Source organism: Spermophilus citellus (assembly GCF_964194105.1).
Source record: "Spermophilus citellus genome assembly, chromosome: 6".
NCBI classification, from domain to species: domain Eukaryota; kingdom Metazoa; phylum Chordata; class Mammalia; order Rodentia; family Sciuridae; genus Spermophilus; species Spermophilus citellus.
The window spans coordinates 97,108,668-97,135,162 of NC_138187.1; the positions used below are offsets into that span (position 1 = coordinate 97,108,668).

At 38.8% G+C, this 26,495-nt stretch overlaps 1 protein-coding gene across 1 annotated transcript in view; it reads right to left on the reverse strand.

Annotated features, from left to right (window-relative positions):
* RYR2 (ryanodine receptor 2) overlaps positions 1-26,495 on the reverse strand; it is a 610,498-nt gene that overhangs the window by 285,089 nt on the left and 298,914 nt on the right. Inside the window, exons 13-16 of the mRNA XM_081299889.1 lie at positions 15,853-16,017; positions 11,427-11,548; positions 8,961-9,144; positions 1,973-2,108 (exon numbers count right to left, since the gene is read on the reverse strand). Coding sequence (XP_081156015.1) covers positions 1,973-2,108; positions 8,961-9,144; positions 11,427-11,548; positions 15,853-16,017 — 607 coding nt within the window. The remainder of the gene's footprint in view (positions 1-1,972; positions 2,109-8,960; positions 9,145-11,426; positions 11,549-15,852; positions 16,018-26,495) is intronic.

The following is a 26,495-nucleotide window of genomic DNA, read 5'->3' on the forward strand; positions in this document are numbered from 1 at the left end:
CTAGCCATGGTCCCATAAAAGCAAATTACAAAACTAGTCACAGTGAGGAGCTGTGCTCATGTCCCAGCCCCAGCACTTGGAGTACATTAATGCTACTTCTACAGACTCTACGATGATCACACTTACTCCCAGGTAACGCTGTGGAGGTTTGAAACTGAAGTGTGGGGTTTGCCAGAATGGACTTTTCTATGACCACATGAAAATCATCATAATTCCTTCTGCTCAAGTTCATGGTTCATGGACACATGACCTGCTGAGGGGCCAACAGAGACTGCAGGGACTAGTTGGGAGGAAAATATAAGATGTGTATTACCTCAGTTTACCCACAACCTTCTCTCTGCACATGACCCACTCTACCCTTAGACACACAACTGACACACCTCTTCATAAAGCACCTCCTTTGAGGAATTCATCTGGTATCACAAGAGGTTAAGTTACACTGTGCTGATAAAAAAAACAAAACAAAAACAAAAATACCCACTCCAGCCTGTCCCTCATTCAGAAATTCAGTGCTATAACTTCTGCACTTCTACACTTTCGGTATTTTGACACCACAAAATCCTTATCCTAATGATTCTGTGCGTAAAATAATGAATCCAGATGGCTGTAAACCTTCAGTGTCCTTGATTTTGCTCACACAAATCCAACCAAATGTTACCTCTTATGTCGAATAAGCACAAGAGTTTTATTTGCTAAATTGTATTGTGACTCTATGATGTTTAATGAAGTTCAGTTACATTACAAAGAATTTTCAAATATTTTGAGTGCTCTACATTCTTCATACTAAAAATGCCTTATTCTATTCCATGATCCAGCACACCTTCCTATTCCACCGGAACCCATTGATTTCATCGATGCTCATTTGCTGAATATCCACTCCATGCCAGATGCTAAGTTAGATGACAGAGTTGCAAAATCTAGAAAGGGCTGTTCTTGCCTTTGAAACCAGGACCATACAACTAATTGAGAAATGTGGTAGGTATAGATGAATACTGTTATGATTTGGATGTGAGATGTTCCACAAAAGCTCACTTGTGAGACAATGCAAGAAGATTCAAAGGAGAAATGATGGGGTTTGTAAGAGTCTTAACCCAACCAGTGATTTAATCCTCTGATAGGGATTAACTGAGTGGTAACTAAAGTGGTACGGTGTGGCTGAAGGAGGTGGGAACTGGGATGTGGCTTTGGGTATATATTTGTATCTGGCTAGTGGAGTCTTTCTCTGCTTTCTGGTCACAATGTGAGCTGTTTCCCTCTACCACACTCTCCTGCCATGATATTCAGCCTTGAGGAATGGATCCCACCTTCAATGGACTAAGACCTCAGAAACTGTGAGCCCTCAAATAAACCTATCCTCCTCTGTAATTGTGCTGGTTGGGTCATTCAGTTATAGCAGCAAAAAAGCTGACTAAAACAAATGCCCTCTACCAAGACAGCCACTTACTCACTTGCAAACAGGATAAAATCTGAGGCCCCTCTCAGTTCTGCATAAGAGATAAACAGAAGCAACTGCAATAGTTCAGGCCCATAATAACAAAGGCCTGTGTGTCCAATGGTCCAACAGGAACATGGCAGAAACCACCCCCAGCAGCACTTGATGTAGGTTGAACACAGTTAGAAACTGAGAAAAGCAGAACATCAAGGGAAGGAGATTAGAGCAGATCCCTGACATAAAGGGGCTGCAAGAATAGGGAGGCTTGTGACACTAACTCTAAAACAAAAGGGAATTTTTTAATTCATATCCACATGGAGACCCCTCACCTCCACAAACCAGAGCATGGACAGCCTCTGCCTTTGCCCAAGCCAATCTGTTACTCCAGCTACTCTGCCCATTCAGATTTAGATAGTTAACATTATCAGTTACTGGTAAATACTTAGTCCTGATCAGCAACATGTTATAAAACTGCTTAAACTATTTGTGACCTTGTTAAACAGACTAACTCAGTTGCCCTAAGAACTCCAAGGTCCTTACCCAGCAACTCATATAGAGAGTTCAGGATGGATTTCCAGGATTCCCCAGCTTCTCGCCCAGCGACGTCAGCAAAGTGTGCGGCACTGCTATAGACGTGCAGTCGGTCGATGCACTCCAGAACAAGGCTGATCATTCCCTGGAGGATAAAGAATCCCCATCAGAAACCATCTGCGGACGGACAGAAAATGCTAAGCCAACTTAAGAAAGAAGTCTGGCTCAAGTGTATTTGTTAATCATGAAGAAAATTGAGGTATCTTATTTAAAGGACAGGAAGAAACACATTTGCACAGGAAATGAAATGTTCTTCAAATGATTCAAGTGATTTTAAATCCCAAGTGCCATTTTCAAATAGGAATGGAAGAATAGCATAAAAATACTTCACAATTGCATTTGCACAGCTTAATGCTAGACTAAATGACTCCTTCATAAATGGTAGGGTATTGTTAAGTAAGCATCAGAGCAGATCCTTGTTCTTAGGCATTACTATAACTACTGAATTAAAGTTAAAGAAAGCTCATCCAAAGATTTTTTAAAAATCATGAAGAGGTTAATCATTATGAAGGAGACTGGAGATGGCGGGCAGCTGCTTTTCCACTCCCTCGGTGGCTTGGGGTTCAAGCATCAGGGCTGCTGCTTCCCAGTGATATGGGTGAAAGGGGGAATTCCCTGAAGTTGTAGCAGCACAGAGAGTGTTTGAGAGACTCAGAAATTTGGGTTCACTGACCAAAGAACAAGAGAGAGTATGTAGGAGCCAGCCTGGCTGTGGCAGCAGCAGGAGCAGTGCTGATCCACCAGAGAGGGGAGGGAAAGAAACACAATTGACAGAGAAACCAGTATATGAGAGAGGCAGCCTGAACCTAAATGATCCAGAGGCTGCACCCTGAACTTATGTTTGAAAAGTGCTCTTGCCAAGGAGAGCTGAGGTGGAGCCATCCAGAGGCCATCTCATCCAGCTGCTGCTGCAGAATCAGGAGGTCACAGCCAATACTGCCTCAAAATCCCAGCAGGCTCCTGCCATGGGGCCCAGGGTGTACCTATCAGAACATTATTAAAATATGCACAGAGAAGACTGTACCCAGGGGGATTCAAGTCAGAAATGCAGAGAGGAGCCCAACTTGGCTTCTCCTTCTAGTCTTGTGGCTCATGTGACCAGCAGAGGTAGGTCAGGAATCTGAAGCAGGTGTAGACACACTCTGGGAATAAGCTGGGAAGGCTGTGTCGGTGGGCAGCAGAGGGGATGGAGGATTGGCTCCCCTGTTCCAACTTCTGGATCCCCCCCCCACAAGAATCCCTGGGAGGATCCTGAGATCCAGACTCCAGCAGGGGTCAGCAACTGCGAGGCCCTAGGGTGTGCTGGCCCAGTCTCCCCTGGCAGACACCACCCAGCAAGGCCCTGAGGCCTGATTAGACCTAAGCCCACTCACGGAACTCCCTTCAGAGAACTCTGCAGCAGGCCCACCCGGGAGTGCAGGGAGATGGTCTGTGCAGACAGAATTCCAAAGGACAGACCTCCCTCTCCATCTTACCTATTCTGGTGAGAAGGGAGGCTGAGAACATCTCCACCAGCCTCAATCCTAGGCCACTCCAGCTGGCAGCTCCACAAGCAATGCAAGAGAAGGAAGGGGTAATTCTAAGGGGTACAGAGCCCATGGAGAAATGGAAAGAACCCCCCTCAGGCATAGGCATTGATAATCCATCTTTCCTGGACAGTTCTGACTACCTAGTAGAGACAATTCATTCATTTTTTATTAAGCATCTTCTTTCCTTCCTTTTTTTTTCTTGGTGTTCCTGCTGTGCTGATCAGTTCTTAGCATACACACACACACACACACACACACACACACACACACACACACTTCTTTTTTATCATCTTTAGCATTTTTAATGCAGTTACTTTTCCTTGCCTAATTATTTGAGAGTTATAACATTTTGTTTTGTTTCTTATTCTTTCTCTTCTTCCTTCTCCCACTAACAGCTAAATCCCCTTGTTCTCTTTATTACCATTTTTGTTCTTGCTATTTTTTTTCCTCCATCTTTTTTTTTCTTTTTTGGGTACTGAGGATTTAACTCAGGGACACCCAACTACTGAGCCACATCCCCCACCAGATTTTGAATTTTATTTAGAGACAGAGTCTCCCTGAGTTGCTTAGCACCTCACCATTGCTGTCTCAGCCTCCAAAGCCTCTGGGATTATACTGCACTCAACTTCTCCTCTATCTTGATAATCTTCACTTGCTACATCTCTTCTGCATTCTCTTGGTTCACATTTTGGAAAATTCTAGGTTTTTTTTTTTTTTTACACATTCCTATTACATTTTCTTTTTCTCTTAATGAACTGTGTTTTCACCATCTTTTAGAACTATTTGGTCCATATAACTGCTGCCTCCACCATTCATGCTGTTGTAGTTATTAACTATATGGATGGTTTCGTTGACACCTTCTGCTTACTATAATGCCAGTTCTTGTTCACAACTATGTATTGTTTTTGCTGTTGGCAAGTGTTGACCCCATCATTCCTATGTTTGGGTGACTAGTGTTGTAGATGTCATAGTAAACACAGGGTATTTATTTTAATGCTGTATAATAGTTTCGCTTCAATTTTTATTTTTTGGTTTTTACCTTTTCTGTAAAGTGCTGGGAATCTATAAGGAAACTACAAGTTCACAAGGAATAAACTTTGCTACTGAACTAAACTCAACCAAGAGACAGCGCACCTTGATCTACACCCAAATTAACTATACTCAAACTTCAACAACACTTTATTACAAATAATAGAAAAGTCAAAACCCTCAAATGAATGATTAAGTTCCAAGTAGGATGAGTTGGTGGGACTCCTCAGTTTCCACTCATGGACATTCATTTCTACAGCAAAAACAAAGAAAAGACACTTTGACAAGATAAGATCATCCCCTAAAAAGACCCACACGTAATAGGGGAAGAGAAATCAATTCTAAAACATACATAAAATTCAACCCAGGAATTCAAAAAATATGAATAAACAAAGTAACACATTATCTTCTCAGTTTATAATTCACCAGCAAATGACTACCAATGATATTGAAGTGGATGAAATATCATAAAGAATTCAAAAAATGGTTATAAAAAATGATCAGTGAACTTCAAAAGAACACAAATAAGAACCAAAAAATTAGGCAGTTAATAAAGTGATAAATTCAATAATGAGCTACACATATTGTAAAACAAACACAAACAAACAAAAATCTTGGAAATGAAAGAAACAATAAATCAAATTAAATGTTCATTTACCTCCCTGTTAGAGTAGACCATGCTGAAGACAGAATCTCAGAGCTCAAAGACAAAGTGCCAGCCTTAAACATTTAGACAGTATTACAGGAAGGAAAATAAGTAACCATGATAGGGAATATACAAGAACTCTGGAACAATGTTAAGAGACCAAATTTGAGAATCATCAGAATTAAAGCGGGTTATGAGATATAGTGAATGGCATGGATAACCTCTTTAGTTAAATAATAACAGAAAAATTTCAAACCTTGACAATAAGATGGACATCCAAATACAGAACCCCAAACAGTCAAGATTAAACAACAAAAAAAAATTCTCCATAATGCATTATAATTAAAATGCCTAAAATAAAGAGAAAGAATAGAATTTCAGAAGCCTCAAGCGAAAAAGTCAGGTGACATTTAGAGGCTAGTCAATTAGAATTATTTCCAATTTCTCATAAACTCTAAAATTCTATAATGCTTAGAATGATGTGTCTCATGACCTGAAAGAAAATAACTGTTAAACAAGATTGCTATATCCAGAAAATTATCCCTCAGAATCAAAAAAGAAATAAAGACCTTCTAAGATAAGCAAAAACAAAGTATTCATGACTACTAAGTCAGCACTGCAGAAAATACCTACAGAAATATTCCACATAGCAGGAATAAAAAACTAACTCTAGAGCTCACAAATGAACAAATCTCATTGGAAGAGTAGTTAAGGAAATGAGAAACAGGACAAAATTAAGCATAAGAAATAAATCAAAATGGCAAAAATTAATAAACATCTCTCTGTAATAATATTGGATGTAAATGGCCTCAACTCTCCAATAAAAGATAGAGGCTGGTAGGATGGATTATAAAATAAGACATAACTATATGCTATTTGCAAGACACATCCCTTACAGGCAAAGACAGCCACAGGCTGAAAGTGAAAGGATGGAATGCCATGTGAAGAGAGTCTGAACACCAGCAGAACTAGCCATTTTCATATCCAGTAAAACAGAATTCAAGTGAAACTTAATTAGAAAGTCATTTCATACTGGTAAAACAGAAATCTTAGAAATGAAAGACACATTGGAGAAAAGATAGCCTTTAAAACAAATGCTTCTGAGAAAGCTGGTCATCCACCCGTAGAAAAATGAGACTAGATGCTTCTCTCTCACTCTGCATAAAAGTCAACTCAAAATGGATCAAAGACCTCAGAATTGAACCAGAAATTGCGGAACTCCTGGAAGAAAATGTAGCATCAACACTCCAACATATAAGAAGAGGCAAAGATTTTCTCAACAGGGCCTCTAAAGCTCAGGAAATACATTAATAAATTAGATGGCATCAAATTAAAGATTCTGCAAAGCAAATGCAAATTAAGAATAGGAAAAGAAAGCCTACTGAAAGATCTTTGCCACCTGTTCCTTAGACAGGGGATTAATACTTAGAACATATTAAGAATTCAAAAAATTTATAAAAACAAATTAATAAACATAAAACAATTAATAAACATAAAACATTTAATAAACATAAAAAAGAACTAAGTTTCTCAAAAAAAGAAAAAGGGTCAACAAATATATGAAAAAATGTTCAGCATCATTAACAAATTGGGACACGCAAATCAAAGCTACACTGATACTTAATCTCACTCTAGTTAGAATAGCAGTTGCAAAAATACAAATAATAAAATGCTGGAGAGGTTGTGAAGAAAAATAAACATGTTGACACTGTTGGCCGGATTGTAAATTAGTATAACACCATGGAAATCAGTATAGAGGTTTGTCAAAAGACTAGGAACAGAATCACCTATGACCCAGATATACCACTACTTGGTATTTACCCTAAAAATTCAAAGTCGGCACACTATAGCAAACCCATGTTTATAGCAGCACAAATCATAATAGCCAAATCAGGGAACCAGCCTAGGTGTTCATTAATGGATGAATGGATTAAGAAAATGTGATACACACACATACATACACATACACACACACACACACACACACACACACACACACACACACACACACAATGTAGTTTTATTTATCCATAAAGAAAAATTAAAGTACGTCATTAGCAGGAAAATGGATGAAACTTTCGAAAATTATGTTAAATGAAATAAGTCAAAGTCATAAAGCCAAGATTAATATGTTTTCTCTCACATGTGAGTGAAAGAGGAAAAAGGTAAAGAAAGATGGGGGTGATCTCATTAATATCAAAGGGAGATTGGTAGAGTAGAAGATACAAACCAGGGCAGGGAAGAGGGGAGGGAAAGGGGAATACTGGGGAGTAATGCTGGCCAAATTGTATTATTTTATCATGTGCATGTGTGAATATGTAACAAATCCCACCATTAAGTAAAACTATAATGCACCAATAAAAAAAGATAAAACAGACTATAAAAATTTCATTATACAATTCCATAAGAAGCAACCTAAATTTAAAAATATGCTTTTATTATTATTCCTAGATCAAGGTTTTCAAAATGAGGTGAAGCACATGAAAGGAAAAGCTATAAAGAAATGACTAATTAAATTAGCTTGATTTCATGCAGACAGTTTAAGAGGTGCCACAGACCTAAACACATTTCAAGGTCCTATGAAGACTGTCTTATATGACAAACTGAAGAAGGAAAACAAAAATCACCTAATTAAAGCTGAGGTCAATAATAATTAAATCAACATTTAAAATTTAGGTTCAATTCTTTCAGAAAGTGAATAAACAGTGCAATAACTTGGCATATAAAGTTAAATGCTCCAATATATCACTCCACAGAGGTGGGGGTGATCTTAGTTTGTGTTGACATTTTTTTTCTTTCATACTAAAGTGGTCTCTGTTACATTATTTCTTTCTTACATGTAGTAGGAAAAAAATCTCAAAACCTCATGTCACTTTCAAATGTCAGAAAACTGCTTTATAACTCAAAAACAGCTTTAGGGATTATGGGCACTCAGCAAAGTCCTCTAATCTTTTTTCTAGGATACTTTTGCAAACATTTTTTTTTGTCATAGAAAAAAGGACTGTTCCTCATCCAGGAACACGGAGAACAACATCCAGCACTGCTGACCTCCAGGTGTTCCTGTCAACCCTGACAGCTTCCCTGGAAGCTCTGGAATGTGAGGTACAGCTTGACAAAACATCGGGATATTCGCCCTATCACTCACTTGGTCCTGTTATTCTGTTTATAAAGTATGGTTCACCAACTCTTTAGCAGTGGAAGTTCGGTGAAAAAAAAATCAGACATAGAAATTTAATTTATGCCTGTCGAAACAAAAAAGTTTGGGGTGCCTATTCCTACAGGGAGCCCAGAACTCCGCCTACTCCTGGGGGCAGTCTCAGTGCAGGTTCCCTCTGCACACAGAGCTCTTGTGGTTCTGACGCATCACTTGCAAGAAGCCCCAGGCCCCTGCAGAGGCCCTTGATGCTTTCCAATGCCTTTATTTTGATTAAGGTTCTATATTTATGTAACCAACATGAAGCAAACCACAGTGCTCACAACTGGCTAGTTGAGGGCTTAGATAATGGTACATACCCCTTCCCAAAGGAGTGGCAAGTTTCATCCTGTAAAATTAACACTTACTGACAGAGAAATAAAAGTAATGACCATGCACCTCTCAGACATGCTTCCCTGTGCATTAGCATACCTGCTGCCCTCCACCTCAAAGTGGAAAGATACAGAATTCAAGGAGAATTTTCCCCACCAAGAAGTTGTCTTCCCAAGAAAACAAAGAAGAAGAAATGGGCAGACTCACCTCTTCCTGGAAGAGGTTCTGCCGATTCTTCAGGGCACGCAGCCTGTTCTGCTTGTCCTCGTGCTCCAAGTGCTCATCGGGAGGATGGAAGTAGCCAATGAGGTCCTGCAGACTCAGGCTCACTGACTCGATGGGTAGGTCGACCACAGGAGCCTTCGCTTTCTTGCTGAGAGCATCCAGGCCCCTGAAATCACAGCAAATATCTGTCACTGACCCGGGATTTTAAGTTACTGTCTTTTGACAGATAAATTCACAGAGTTACTCACTCCCTCCACCACTGTGAAAGGCATATGGAAGGAAAGGTCTCCTGCCCTCCAGCAGCAGGATAAACACATCCATTAGCAACCCCGCCTGAAGCCTCTCACCTAAAGGCACAGGACCAAAGCCGACAGAACTAGTGGTCAAAATATTTAGAAACCAACAGACTTCATTTTAAAGTACCATGCACTTTAAGGCTTGAAGCCACATCTTCCAGATTCATAATCCTAACATTTGCTTGTTGTTTGTTTATTTTTGAAGAGGAATTCTTTCAAGTACTGTGGTCACTGACACCAGTTTCTATACTGTTTAATTCCTAGCAGTCAAAAAAATATATTCTATTGATGTCAATTCAAAAAATCTGCATATTAACTGGTAAATAACATATTAAAGTGCTTTTGTATTATCTCAAAGAAATGCTTTTAAATGCTTTCAAATCTGAAGATTAGATTAAGAAAGAAGACTAAGGTGTATGTTCTCACCTTTGAAGCAAAACACTAGTGGATAGGAATGTGATCATTTGTTGAGTTTACTGAGATTCTCAGTTTTAAAGCTTTGAATGTGTCTGGAAAGCATATTAAAACATGATGCTTTTAAATCAAAATTATTCCAAGGTAAAATGTTTGTTTAAAACACACACATACACACACACACACACAAAAAAAAAAAAAAAAACAGATACCATGGAAAAAAAATCGGAGACTAGCACTGTTCTAGTAGATTCAGTGATACTCATTAGTATCACTGAATAGTCATAACAAAATGCAATGTGCAAAAATACTCCAAGTCTTGCTCTCTGCATCAACAAAATTGTCTGGCAATATTTTCCTGCAAAGATATATTTGTGATTAAATTTTCTAATGACATCAAAACATATATTAGAAATAAAAGGCTTATTAATAAGAATTAGCTTTGAACTTTATAATGCTCAAAACATTTAAAATGTATCATTTAAATGAAAATAAGTTATCATTTTGGAATACTTAACTTCTCCTTTATCAGTGAAAATAATAAAACTGCAACTATTCTAAAGTTTTTGAGTGAAATCCCATATTAATTTTATCAATAGAATTTATCTACTCCCAGTTTCATCATTTTCATAATTTTTCTATTTATTACAAGAAGTACCATATAGAATAATCCAATTAATAAAATACAAACAAGGGATACAATATTAACATGACACTTACCCCATCTCTTAAGTCTCTAAGCCTTACTCCATCTGATGAAGTTTAAAGTTTAAATGAGGCAAAGAAATGAAATAAACACTAGGGATACTCTGAGGCTGCATGCTATGCACATTCTTCAGTCATACAAATGCCTTCCCCCCGACACAAACACACGTGGGATGATTTATAAAAGAAGAAGATAATGATTAAGAAAATAGTACTATAATACCGGGCAGGAAAGATCTTACATTGGAAAGTCAAAAATGGTCAACCATTTAGCTATGATGAGAAAAGACTTTAAAATTCTTTCCCAAAGTAATACATTGTAGGAAGTATTTGCAAGTTATATAAGAAATAGCCTCATAGAAACATTAATAAATAACAGAATCAACAAAAGGAGAAATATAATCAATAACATAAAATATATCCATTCCCAAAATTTACAAGAGCAAATTTTAAAAAACAAGGTACATGTACAAACTTGTAAGAATGTATACCTTGCTAACACCTTCATTATATTGCTTTATCTGTATATATAAAATCTGCATATTTTAAGAAAATTTTCCTCTCATCAAATATGCAAATTTAAAGAGAGATGATATCCGTCCTGTACAGGTCATGTGGTGAACTGATACACTGTTAGCAGAAAACACTTTGGCCACGTTTGAGTGTGTGGATATGGAACTGTTTCAATCATTAGGTGAAAAAATCAATTATTACAAGGACCACTATTTTTTAATGTAGTTTGAAACTCATCCAACATCTAGGCTTCATTATTTCCTCTGTCAAAGGGAATTAAGTCAGTCTAGTACAAACACAAGTTGCAGAGTAATCCCTACCTGTAGCTCTCAATTACAAATTACATGCACAACTTCTAAAAACACATCCTTTATCCTTCATTGAAAAAAGAAACATAGGATTGTCTACAGCATTTTGTATTGTGTTCTGCTGACATTTACATTTTGGAATTGCATATTGTAAACCCAGAAAGAAGATGAAAACAAACATCAAATCACCACGACAACAAAAGCAAAAGTACCTTATAAATCTATTGAAAAGGAAGACAGTGCTCCGGATGACTCGGGCTGTGCGTGATTCTTCGTGCTGAGATCTGGACAAGTTTAAACCATCGTCCATGTGGCCTTCGTGGTGCATAATAGCCTGTAAGAAAGCAGAAGTGATGCCCTTATTCCAGATGTCCCCCTCCCAAGCCATCATGAAGATGATGTGCTCCAAAATTGCTGAGCAGTAACAGTAAACAGAATCAAGAAGTAGGTGGAGGCAACCCAATGATGTCATGTTCAGATTAAATAACACACTCAGCTCTCTGTACACACTAGCCTTCAATATATTCATTCAGTTATTGTTTTACAGAATGAGTCAATAAATATTGAGCTGAATGAAACAGCAGGGCATTTTCACACATCTATATTCAACAAATGATCTCTGGCCTCAGCAAACTGTGAACAAGAGGCAAAGGGGAGATTACACACTGCATCCCATTCCTGCAGCGTCACCGGCTACACAGCAGCTCCCAAGAGGCTGACCAAGCCCTAAGCAATGCTTCCCAAGCCTCGAAGTTCAAAACCCTGTATTTTTATTAGCGTTTCTGTCAGGCTCTCTGTTTTGAAGTTTCTATGAAAAGATAACATTAGGAGACATAGTGCAAAAATTCTAAGAGAACAGCTGAGTTAATTTTACAGAGTGAACACATATGTGTAACCAACATCCAATCAGGAAGAAAAACACCAGAGCAATTTAAAGGCCCACCCCATGCTCTGAGCTCCCTCCTGCCCCATCTTTGCAGAGCCTGCCACCTTCCAGACTCCACAGCTTGGCTCAGTTGTGCCTGTGTGTGAGCAGAACCACACAGCATGTGCTCCTTAGAGTGTGCCCCATTTCAGGAGACACTTCCAGCCAAGTAGCACATGAACTGAAATTGGTGATTGCAACTAAAATTATATACTAAGAAGCAAGTAAAGAGGAATTCCCAACACCAAACTCAATGAGATAAAGATGACTTGCAGTCAAAGGCAAGATTATGGCCAGGCTCAATGGTGCACACCTGTAATCCCAGCTACCCAGGAGCCTGAAAACAGCTAGTTGGAGACCTGCTTCAGCAACTTAGTGAGAGACTGTCTCAAAATGAAAAGGAAAAAGAACTAGGGATGGGCTCAGGGGTAGGGTATTTGCCTAGTATGCACCAGGTGTTGGATTTGATCCCCGGCACACAACACAGACACACACAAAACACACAATACACAGACAAGTTTATACCCCTCCATGCCTTCATTAAAAAGGAATTACTAAAATAATAGAGCTCATTACTCATTCTATGACTTTAATAAAAACAAAACCAAATAAAGTGAAAAAGTGGAATTAATGAAGATAAAAAGGGGAATTAATGATCTAGAAATAAAGCACTAGAAAGGATGAATAAGCACAAAATTTGATTCTTTGAGAAGATAAATAAACCTCTCACTAACCAAGCTAAAAATAAAATAGAAAATAAAACAAAAGAAGATGGGAAATTAATTACAATAATAAAATACTATGTGCAATTCTACAGCAGGGGAAAAAAGATGACGAAAAGTGGGTATTCCAGAGGAAAAAGATGGATTCATGGCAAATGAAGAATAATCAATGTAGTCAGGCAGGGGCACAGGTACCTGTGGTCCCAACTACCCAGGAGATTGAGGCAGGGGAATGACTTGGGCCAGGGAGCTAAGAGCAACCAGGGCAACATAACATGACTTCTTCTCAAAAAGGAGGAAGACAAAAAGAATCATCAAAAGGATTCTCTCCAACTAAGGTACAAAATTAGACAAGGTTTTTGTAGAAAAAATTAGAGAGATGATTTGGTTCGATTTCTGAAAGATCTTAGGACTCCATGATTTCACAAGTGAGTTCTGATAAACCTTCAAAGAACAGATGGTAGACCTATGTAGACACAGGTTTGGCCAACTACAGCTGAATCATGTGAGAGAAAGAGTGTGAGAGTGTGAGTGTGAGTGGAGGAGGAGGTGTTTGGGGTAGAAGGGATTGAACCCAAGGGCGCTTAACACTGAGACACATCCCCCAGCCCTTTCTATTTTTTGAGAGTGATGTCCTAAGCAATTTAGTGAGACCATAAATTGCTGAAGCTACCTTTAAACTTGTGATTTTCTTGCCTCAGCCTCCTGAGCCACTGGAATTACATGCATATACCACTGTGCCCACCTCAGCATCTGTTTTAATGAAGCCATTTTTACATTTTTAATAGAAGAAAAAAGACCAAAGAAGTATGACACTTCATAACATATGAAAATTGTATGAAACGCCAATGTAATTATCCATAAATAATTTAACTTTCCTTATGAATACATTTTCAACAATTCTGAATAAAATATATACAAATCTAGGATTTCAAAATAATAACACTAGTCAAGTACAGCTTATTCTATGTAGAAATTTTTCAAAATTGGATGTCTATGACTTATTCATCAATGAACTAAAGAACACTAAAATGTGATTTTTTAAAAACAATTTATTAAGTCGTTGATAGACATTTTATTTATTTATTTATATGTGGTGCTGAGAACCAAACCCAGTGCCTCACACATGCTAGGCAAGTGTGCTACCACTGAGCCACAGCTCTAGCCCTAAAATGTGATTTTTATCTCCTTTAATTGATAAAATTCAGCAATCATTGCTAACTTTTAAAAGCTAAGTAAAATCAGAATAGCAAGAGACTACTTAAATATAAAAATAATGTCAGTTGTTCTATGGATGCAAAACCTGCGACTTCTGTGAAACAGGAGTAAAAAGATTGTGCTGGCCAAAGAGGCAGGGGTAATTTGGGAGGGAATGCTGGGCAACTCTCCTGGCAACCATCGGGGAAACAGAAATCTTCCACATAGAGGTGTGTGTATGGTAGCACCAGTGCAGCCATCTGTTAAAATGCTACATCTAAGCTTTGATGACTACAGAAAGTTTACCCCTACTAGCTGAAAACGAGGAACAGTCACAAGCTATTATGAAGTGGCAGGAGCCTGGAAGTGTCACAGAAACAAGGAGAGCACTGATGATAGTGAACAATGGATCGTGCAGGTGCTACTTCTCTGCTTGTTACACTCTTTGCCTTGTGTGTATTTAAATTTTCCAAAAGTCCTACACCAACCAGGTTCAACAGTAGGACCTAAGAAATGCTTCACATACACTGAATCCCTACAGACAAGTCCATTATTTATGAAGCTAGATCAAAGAACTCAAAAACAAGTGATCATCTCATGGTAATGGTCCTGCAAGGGAACTGAATGAGGACCGACATCCCAAACTCTGAGGGAAAGTTTCCCAGGATGCACAGAGCCAGACCCAGCAACGCAGCTTCAGACTCCCTCCCTTCAGTATGATAACAACAGCAAGTGACCTACACTGTTTGTGTGTGTATAGATGGTGATTCATAAATCTACTGAAAATAAAAACGCCTGCCTCACTGAATTCTTTCATTCCAAGGTTTCACATTTCTAGAAATAACATGTCTTGTTATTTGGTTCTACGCAATGTGCTCCAGGTCAAGTAAAAAAACATGAGCAGTCTACTACTACGAGCTCCGCTGGGGACTCGAAGATGAGGACACCTCATGGCCTAGTAAATGCAATGGCAAAAGGAGAGCATATAAAATTTAATAAGTTATATACAAACATTAATGAGAACAGAAAGGAAGGTGTAGTGGATCAGTGAGACAGGGAGAACTTCTAAATGATCTTCACCGTTAACCTTGAGAATGGACAGGAGTTGGGCAGACACAAGTTTCAAAGTACTCCCAACAGCAAAGGGACAGGTATGTAAAAGCCTTGGATTTTTGAGGGACTCCAAGGAGTGCTGCTGTCAGGGACAGTCTGGGAAAACTGAGCGCCACATCTAGATATTGGCTAAAGAACAGGGAAATGGGGACAGCCCAAAAAAGGGACTCATGTACCACGGAGGAAAGGTCAGTGACATACTCAGTAGCAACATGGATAGAGAGTAAAGGGAACTAGGAAGACCACACCAGAATCCAGAATTCAGTGCATCTATTCACTACATACTTAAAATGCATGAATTCTATAACTCTGTATTGTGTTATATAATTCTATATCAGTATTGTGACTTACACAAAGTAGTTTACCTAAGAAAACCAGACTCTACTGTGATGGGATTTTTTAGGGTTACATGGGCTAAAAATTTACAATTTATTACTATTTCACTTTCTCCACTGTTTGCTCCCATTTTTAAAAATGTGCAGATGGGGTTGTGTGCATTGGCAAGCAGCTTGATGTACAGCCTCACTTGGCTGTGACACTAAAGCATATGGTGGGATGTGACCTTCAGTATGTAAAGTAATGAACTTTGGCAGGTGGCTGAAAGGGCTCACTGCCTCTTTTGGACTTGTGTTCGTGTTTCCTGTTCACAGTACAATGATAACTGTTTTCATGCAGTCCTACCTTACGTTGTATGGACCCCATTCTCACGGATTTCACATCCACCGACTGGTAGGTAAGCCACAGGCCCGTGTCCACGTGTTGTATGTAGCATACTGAGTCACCGTATTTTATCTCAGATGTTCCCATGCCATCAACCTCTTTCCTCACCCCCACGTCAAGCTTTTCCTGAGAAGAGACAGAAAAAGTGATCAGCACACATTTAGAGAATACTGCTCTGTATCCACAGGACTTTGCCTTATTATAAATGCTCCTTGAAAAAATCCAGCCCTCTGAAGTCCCTGAAAAAATAGCAGTCAAATATTCTTGCAGTTCAAGCTCTATTAAAAATCAAAATGGGAAACTACAAAAATTAATAATATGTTCTTAAATTGTTCACATTGGTAGAAAATTATTTTGGCTATAACATGAAACTTTATTTTGCTTAACAGCAAATGACAAGGCAGAGACTTAAAATGAGCAACTGAGCCTAATGTTCTTCCTAGGTTTACCCCCACACACATTATTGGTGGCTAACAGCTTAGGTTAAGGGCCGGGAAAATTTAGTTTTGTGTCCAATCTCTGTCACTTATTACCTCTAGGACCTTAACAAGTTGGCTAGAATTTTTAAACCTGTTTTCTTCTCTATAAATAGAATTAAAGTAACTTGCTTAAGGATCAGAACAAAACAAATGAGATAAAACATATACAATTTTTAGCATAAAATAAGCACTTTAATAATCCTTTGACACAATAGCTAAGCTATGGAACCAACCTAGGGGCCCTTCAACAGATGAATGGATAAAGAAAATGTGGTACATATACAAAATGAAATATTACTCAGCCATAAAGAAAAAAATGAGATTATGACATTTGCTGGTAATTGGATGGAACTAGAGACTATCATGCTAAGTGAAATAAGCCAATCCCCCCAAAAAACAAAGACCAAATGTTCTCTCTGATAGGTGGATGCTGACTCACAATAGGTGGGGGGAGGGAGGAGTGGAGGTTCACTGGATTGGACAGGGTGGAATGGGGGGAAGGGGGTAATGGGACTAGTAAAGACAGTAGAATGAATCAGACAAAACTTGCCCATGTTCATATATGAATATACGACCAGTGAAACTCCACATCGTGTACAACCTAAAAATGGAAAGTTATACTCCACATATGTATGATACGTCAAATATACTCTACTGTCATGTGTAACTAAAAATAAAAAAATTTTTAAACTAAGCTTTCAACCAGGACAATGGTGATGATGATGTTGATGAGATCATTCTTGATCTAAAGCTGTCGCTCACTTTTCACAATGCCAAGGTCTTCGTTTGTAAAGGGGCTCATCCTTAGGAACTCACTCAGCCTTAAAGTTCTGCAATGTCCTTAAGACAACATTGAAAAAGCCTAATACACCTCCTTTCGGTGGTTTCTTATCCTTTTTTCATTTGGTCTAATATTCCTTGCTAAATTTGCTTTAAGTTTCTGCTGTGTCTTTGGTTACTTGATTGCTTTTTGAAATTACCTAAATTACGCAAAAGTTTTTCAATTTTAGAGTCAAAATGTGTGCATTATACAAAAGAAACAGTTCAAAAAAGTTTGACAGGTTATTCATATCATTTCTATTCATTAATAACAACAAATGATCCTGAAGTGATTATAAAAACTCCAAATTAAAATTAAAATGAGTTGAAATTATCAAGCAGAAAGGTTAGGGTCATCTAAGAAAATATACAATTATCAATTTACTTAACTCTGTGAGAATAATTTTGAACACTATTATAAGGATCTTCAATAAAACAGGTAATAAACCATTCTAATTTCAGTGTATCAAATGAGATGAAGTACTAATCTACTTATACTAACCCTGTCATCAGAAAATTAAATTCTGGAGAAAATATAACAGTATAATTATCTCTTCAGGAAAAAACAATGAACCTCTGGAAATTTTTTTTAATCTGAGAAAATGACTATTTATAAGCTCACAGATTGTATTATGAGAAGTCACACAGTCTTTAATTGTGAAGTTATATTTTGTTTGCTTTTTATTGAAGTGGTTACCATCACTCTGTGGACTTCAAGTCTTAATTATGAAACTTCAGGATAACTGTCTAAATAGTTACTCTGTACTATTAAACTGGTAACTCTGCACTTGCAAGGACTGCTGAAGGGTCTTTAGAAGAAGGAATTGGGATCATTTACTGGAGCTTTGGCATAGGAGATATTCAAGTGAAAATCATCTATACTTTGAACAACCATAAACATAATACCGCATGAACCAAAAATATGTACATGGTAAAGCTAACAGAAAATGAGCCTGAAGTAGGAGAAATGAAGTCAAGATCAAGCAAGTTCTGACCTCACTGAAACTCTGCACTAGCTGCCTGTCTCTAGAATAGTGGTCCTGACCATGTACCAGCTTCTCAGTGTTATCGTCTATTAAACTGACCTGCTCAGAGAAACCATGGAGTGGAGCTGCATGGATCTTCCCAGGGACAGCTACGAAATCTGAAATATAAATTTAAAAGACGAGACCCAACATGGCGGCCGGGGAGGAAGCAGTATTTTCAGGATCTCCACAGTAACGCGATCAGAAAGACCCATTAATACACCTAGAATCTACCTACGGAGGAACCTCTAGCAAAATTCCGTGGAAAGGAGACCTGCCGGGAATCAGTAAGTTTATGAGAGGTGACAGTTTGTCCCAGATGAGTGAATCTTGGCCACGCGGTGCAGAGGTTCAGTCTCCCTGCCAGCCGCCGCCAAACGGCCGCCAGCGCCTGCCCAGTTCTGCAAACGGCCCCCGGCGGCCGGGCCCGGCGCGGCGATAAGGGTCCCCACCTGCACGGCAAACAGCCCCCCCCCCTCACCCACCCAGCTCAGGAGGCGACGTGAAGGGAATCTAACCAAGCCTTTATGAAATAGCGAACTGGGCTGCGAACGGGGGTTGCTGAACTGCTGAAACTGGTGCTCAGAGTAGCGGCTTTAATAGAGACTTTGCACAGCTTGTTAGAGCTCCTTTCACCATTAGTCTGTAGTGGACCACCCGGCCAAGCAGCAGAAAAAAAAACAAAAAGATTGAAAAAGAGACTCTTGGCTCCCAGACGCTTTCCTGTTCAGAGCCGCGGGCGCTTTGCGCCCAAATGCTTCCTCTTTCACTTTGCTCCCTGCAGAGAAGCTGAATGGGTAATCAGCAGTGGATCTTAAGTACCTGAGGCAAAGAAAGCTCAGTACACCCCGCCCTTTTTTTTTTTTTTTTTTTGAATATTGTCTATACAGGGAGAGTTAGTGGACTGAAATTGTTGGCTGGGCTGGGGTTTCGGGCCGAAAATCCACTCCGCGGGAGCCGCCATTTGCTTTCGGCATGCTGCCTTGATGGCCCTGTCTACACTGTCCAGCAGCCACATCTAGAGACTGGAACTGGGCTGCGTGCCGAACCCTGTCCTCTGAAGGCTGGACCACGGCCTCAAGCGCCTCGGTCGCCTGTTCCCTGCTGCACCTTGGGGCAGAGCCTGCTCTGGGGTCGTTGGGCACCCCCCTGCGAGGAGACCCGTGCTCTGGAGGAGGGGGTTGGAGAGCCGTGGCGGCAGCCGCTTGGGCCCTGGGAGCTAGGCACCAGGCCGAGGAGCAGCGGAGGCCGCGGCGGCGCTGCTAAGGTCGTGAACAAGCGTGGCACCCAAGAGCGCGGTTATCGCTCCCACCAGGGATGACAACAGAGGTCCCTTGCACCAGCTACCAGGGGAGTTGCTACCTGAGGGCAAACTAATTCGCTGGGGGTCCTCAGCCCCAAGCCCTACAAACGTAGGGTCCGAGGGAGGAAAACAGAAAGGGTGTGCCCAGGCATCCTTGAAAACAGGGCTCCCAGGAGCAGCAGACCCGGCGTGTAGCCAGTAAGGTGGTAAGCATCACAGGCGAGTGGGGCCTGGATTGAGGAACCACAAGAGAAGGACCTAGGCACTCAGGACTGGAGACTCGCACAGTATGGGAAGAAGAGCTGAGGCACAGTGATTGGTTCCCACCTATCAAGAGGAGAAGCCTGGCCCAGTGGGCATAGCTCCACCTACTGGAAGAGAAGTTAATCGAGCTCTATGACTGCATTTATTATTATTATTTTTTTTTAATGATTATTATTAGTTTTTTTTTTATTTTCACTTTTTGTAGTTGACGTTGTTGTTGTTCTTTAACTTTCTTATCAATGGTTTCATTTTTTTTTAATTCTTTTTATTCTATTATTATTACTATTTTTTTTAAACTTTAATTTCCATTTTTTAATACCATTATAATTTTTTTTGTTTGTTTTAAATTTTTATTTTTTCGTTTTTTCTCTCTTTCTTCTCACTTTTTTCTTTTGTCTATTCATTTCTTTTCAACTTTCTTATTCCCCCTCTCTTGAACCCCACCTGCCTACACTCACTCTCTTTAGTGACTTCTTCCCTTCCCCTCTAATACCTCTCCTCCCAAGCATCAAATAAATTTATAAGAGTAAACAGTAACTCAGCAGTCAAACAGAATAAGAACTATCATGAGCATAAAAAAGCAAGGAAGAAAAGGAGTACAAACAATGCACGACAGCCTAAATATTCAGGAGGACCTGGAGTCATCAGAAAAATGGCCATATAAAGAACTCAAGGAACACCTTAGACAGATGGAAAGGAACCTTAAAGATCACATTGAAAAGGAATTACAAAAACAGATAAAAGAAGAAGTTAAACATCTTTATCAGGAGATAGAGATTATTTAAAAAAATCAAACTAATTCTAGAAATGAAGGAAACGATAAACCAAATTAAAAACTCAATCGAGAGTATCACTAACAGAGTGGAGCAAGTAGAAGCCAGAACGTCAGATAATGAAGACAAAATATATCAACTTGAAAAGAGTCTAGCCAACTCAGATAGGCTGGTAAAAAATCACGAGAAAAACATCCAAGAGATTTTGGATAACTTAAAAAAACCAAACTTACGAGTCATCAGGATAGAGGAAGGCACAGAGATTCATGCCAAGGGAATGAATAACCTGCTGAATGAGATAATTACAGAAAACTTTCCAGAAATAAAAAAGGAAACAGATATACAAATTGTAGATGCATACAGGACACCGAGCACACAAAATCACAGTAGACCAACGCCAAGACACATTGTTATGAAGCTATCCAATATACAGAACAAGGAGAAAATATTAAAAGCTACAAGAGAAAAGAGACAGATTACATTTAGGGGTAAACCAATAAGGCTGACAACGGATTTTTCATCACAGACGCTGAAAGCGAGAAGATCCTGGAACAACGTATTTCAAACACTGAAAGACAATGGATGCCAACCAAGAATTCTGTATCCAGCAAAATTAAGCTTCAGATACGACAACGAAATAAAAATCTTTCATGATAAACAAAAGCTAAAAGAATTTGTAGCCAGAAAACCAGCATTGCAAAGCGTCTTGAGCAAAACTCTACACGAGGAAGAAATGGAAAACAATAACCAAAACCATCAGCGGGAAGTGCCTCGGTAAAGACAGAGGAAGGGGGGAAAGCTAACCATGGAGAAATAAACTAAATTAGGGGGAAAAAAAAAAGATAAATAATCAAACATGGCAGGAAGTACAAACCATATATCAATAGTAACTCTAAACGTTAATGGCTTAAACTCTCCAATAAAGCGACATAGGCTGGTAACATGGATTAAAAAAACAAATCCAACAATATGTTGCATCCAGGAGACTCATCTGATTGGAAAAGACATACACAGACTCAAGGTAAAAGGTTGGGAAAAAATATACCAAGCACACGGTCCTCGTAAGCAAGCAGGCATGGCCATTCTCATATCGAATAAAATCGACTTCAAGACTAAGCTAATCAAAAGGGATAAGGAAGGACATTATATACTGTTAAAAGGAACCATTCACCAACAAGACATAACAATTATCAATATTTATGCACCAAATAATGGCGCTGCGACGTTCATAAAACAAACTCTCCTCAAGTTCAAGAATCAAATAGACCACAACACAATAATCATGGGTGACTTCAACACACCTCTCTCACCATAGGACAGATCCTCCAAACAAAAGTTGAATAAAGAAACTATTGACCTCAATATCACTATCAATAACCTAGACTTAACTGACATATATAGAATATATCAACCATCATCAAGTGGATATACTTTTTTCTCAGCAGCACATGGAACCTTCTCAAAAATAGATCATATATTATGCCATAGGGCAACCCTCGGTAAATATAAAGGGGTTGAGATAATACCATGCACTTTATCAGATCATAATGGAATGAAACTGGAAATCAATGATAAAAGAAGGAAGGAAAAATCCTACATCACATGGACAATGAACAATACGTTACTGAATGATCAATGGGTTACAGAAGACATAAAGGAGGAAATTAAAAAATTCTTAGAGATAAATGAAAATACAGACACAACATATCGGAATCTATGGGACACAATGAAAGCAGTTTTAAGAGGGAAATTCATTGCCTGGAGGTCATTCCTCAAAAAAAGGAAAAACCAACAAATAAATGAGCTCACACTTCATCTCAAAGCCCTAGAAAAGGAAGAGCAAAACAATAGCAAATGTAGAAGGCAAGAACTAATCAAAATCAGAGCAGAAATCAATGAAATTGAAACAAAAGAAACTATTGAAAAAATTAACAAAACAAAAAGTTGGTTCTTTGAAAAAATAAATAAGATCGACAGACCCCTAGCCATACTAACGAAGAGAAGAAGAGAGAGAACACAAATCACTAACATACGGGATGAAAAAGGCAATATTACAACAGACGCTTCAGAAATACAGAAAACAATTAGAAATTATTTTGAAAACCTATATTCCAATAAGATAGAAGAAAGTGAAGACATCGATAAATTCCTTAAGTCATATGATTTGCCCAGACTGAGTCAGGAGGAAACTCACAACTTAAACAGACCAATATCGATAGATGAAATAGAAGAAGCAATCAAAAAACTTCCAACCAAGAAAAGCCCAGGACCGGATGGGTATACAGCGGAGTTCTACAAAACCTTTAAAGAAGAATTAATACCAATACTTTTCAAGTTATTTCAGGAAATAGAAAAAGAGGGAGCTCTGCCAAATTCATTCTATGAGGCCAACATCACCCTAATTCCGAAACCAGACAAAGACACCTCAAAGAAAGAAAACTACAGACCAATATCTCTAATGAACCTAGATGCAAAAATCCTCAATAAAATTCTGGCAAATCGGATACAAAGACATATCAAAAAAATTGTGCACCATGATCAAGTAGGATTCATCCCTGGGATGCAAGGATGGTTCAATATACGGAAATCAATAAATGTTATCCACCACATCAATAGGCTTAAAGATAAGAACCATATGATCATCTCGATAGACGCAGAAAAAGCATTTGACAAAGTACAGCATCCCTTTATGTTCAAAACATTAGAAAAAATAGGGATAACAGGAACTTACCTCGACATTGTAAAAGCTATCTATGCTAAGCCTCAGGCTAGCATCATTCTGAATGGAGAAAAATTGAAGGCATTCCCTCTAAAATCTGGAACAAGACAGGGATGCCCCCTATCACCACTTCTATTCAATATAGTTCTCGAAACACTGGCCAGAGCAATTAGACAGACGAAAGAAATTAAAGGCATAAAAATAGGAAAAGAAGAACTTAAATTATCACTATTTGCGGATGACATGATTCTATACCTAGAAGACCCAAAACGGTCTACAAAAAAACTACTAGAACTAATAAATGAATTCAGCAAAGTGGCAGGATATAAAATCAACACACATAAATCAAAGGCATTTCTGTATATCAGTGACAAAACTTCTGAAACGGAAATGAGGAAAAACACTCCATTCACAATAACCTCAAAAAAAAATAAAATACTTGGGAATCAACCTAACAAAAGAGGTGAAAGACCTATACAATGAAAACTACAGATCCCTAAAGAAAGAAATTGAAGAGGAGCTTAGAAGATGGAAAAATATACCCTGTTCATGGATAGGCAGAACTAACATCATCAAAATGGCGATATTACCAAAAGTTCTCTATAGGTTCAATGCAATGCCAATCAAAATCCCAATGGCATTTCTTGTAGAAATAGATAAAGCAATCATGAAATTCATATGGAAAAATAAAAGACCCAGAATAGCAAAAACAATTCTAAGCAGGAAGTGTGAATCAGGTGGTATAGCGATACCAGATTTCAAACTATATTACAGAGCAATAGTAATAAAAACAGCATGGTACTGGTACCAGAACAGGCGGGTGGACCAATGGTACAGAATAGAGGATACAGAGACTAAACCACAAAGCTACAACTATCTTATATTTGATAAAGGAGCTAAAAACATGCAATGGAGAAAGGATAGCATCTTCAACAAATGGTGTTGGGAAAACTGGAAATCCATATGCAACAAAATGAAACTGAATCCCCTCCTCTCGCCATGCACAAAAGTCAACTCAAAGTGGATAAAGGAGCTAGATATCAAATCAGAGACTCTCCGTCTGATAGAAGAAAAAGTTGGCTCCGATCTACAGATTGTGGGGACGGGCTCAAAATTCCTTAATAGGACACCCATAGCACAAGAGTTAGTAACAAGAATCAACAAATGGGACTTTCTTAAACTGAAAAGTTTTTTCTCAGCAAGAGAAACAATAAGAGAGGTAAATAGGGAGCCTACATCCTGGGAACAAATTTTTATTCCTCACACTTCAGATAGAGCCCTAATATCCAGAGTATACAAAGAACTCAAAAAATTAGACAATAAGAAAACAAATAACCCAATCAACAAATGGGCCAAGGACCTGAACAGACACTTCTCAGAGGAGGACATACAATCAATCAACAAGTACATGAAAAAATGCTCACCATCTCTAGCAGTCAAGGAAATGCAAATCAAAACCACCCTAAGATACCACCTCACCCCAGTAAGATTGGCAGCCATGATGAAGTCAAACAACAACAAGTGTTGGCGAGGATGTGGGGAAAAGGGTACTCTTGTACACTGCTGGTGGGACTGCAAACGGGTGCGGCCAATTTGGAAAGCAGTATGGAGATTCCTGGGAAAGCTGGGAATGGAACCACCATTTGACCCAGCTATTGCCCTACTCGGACTATTTCCTGAAGACCTTAAAAGAGCACACTACAGGGATACTGCCACATCGATGTTCATAGCAGCACAATACACAATTGCTAGACTGTGGAATCAACCCAGATGCCCTTCAATAGATGAATGGATAAAAAAAATGTGGCATTTATACACCATGGAGTATTGCGCAGCACTAAAAAATGACAAAATCACGGAATTTGCAGGGAAATGGATGGCACTAGAGCAGATTATGCTTAGTGAAGCTAGCCAATCCCTAAAAAACAAATACCAAATGTCTTCCTTGATATAATGAGAGCAACTAAGAACAGAACAGGGAGGATGAGCAGGAAGAAAAGATTAGCATTAAACAGAGACATGAGGCGGGAGGGAAAGGGAGAAAAAAAAGGGAAATCACATGGAAATGGAGGGAGACCCTCATTGTTATACAAAATTACATTTAAGAGTTTACGAGGGGAATGGGATAACAAACATGGAAGGAAATGAATTACAGTAGATGGGGTAGAGAGAGAAGATGGGAGGGGAGGGGAGGGGGGATAGTAGAGGATAGGAAAAGTAGCAGAATACAACAGTCACTATTATGACCGTATGTAAAAATGTGATGTGTAACCGATGTGATTCTGCAATCTGTATTTGGGAAAAAATGGGAGTTCATAACCCAACTGATTCTAATTTATGAAATATGATTTGTCATGAGCTTTGTAAAGTTGTGAACATCCAATAAAAAAAAATAAATTAAAAAAAAATTGGTACTGAAAAAATAAAAAATAAAAAAAATAAAAGACTTTCAGAATCTATTGGAAGGCACCTGAGAGGGACCAAAAGCAGGGACAAACTAGAGAGTGAACAGCACCTAGCCTGACAAATAAGTGGCTACCTTTAACTCCAGCATGCTCTTCCCAATTCTCCTGCCATTCAGTCAGAAGGAAGCTGTAGTCCTTGGTTCAAGTGTCAAGGGACATCTCCGGACTCACAAGCAGCCAGAAAATTGGATGGGCTAAGTCCTCAACCAAAGAGGCATCCGAAAAAAATCTTCTTATAAAGTTCATGCAAATTCTTGCTGAGCACTAAATGATGCATGCTCAGGGGGTGTCCAGGACAGCGGCAGTAGATGGAAAGAACTAAGCAGAAATATGAGCAACTGCTCTGACAGAGAGAAACTGGAGTTTCAGCCCAACAAGGTTAAAGACTTGCAAAGCTAGAAGAACCACTCAGAAAAATACATAGATACAGAGTCCCTACAACACATCATTTTCTAATATCGAATACACTATCAAAAATAAGGTTAAAAAAATATAACACACACATACAGCACTAGAAATCAATACCCCTTTATCTTACAATTAGCAAAGACTGCAAAGCAACTTTTGTGAATAAGAAATATGTTCAAGGGCATAAAGGAAAATATATGCAAAATGAATAAGCAGATGAGTGATCTCTGCCAGAAAATACAAATTATAAAAACAAGAAGAAATGATACAGCAAAATTGACATACAAAACTTAGCTGAAGCAATATGACCTCAGATTGGAATTGTATGACAAAACATCAATAGTGTTGA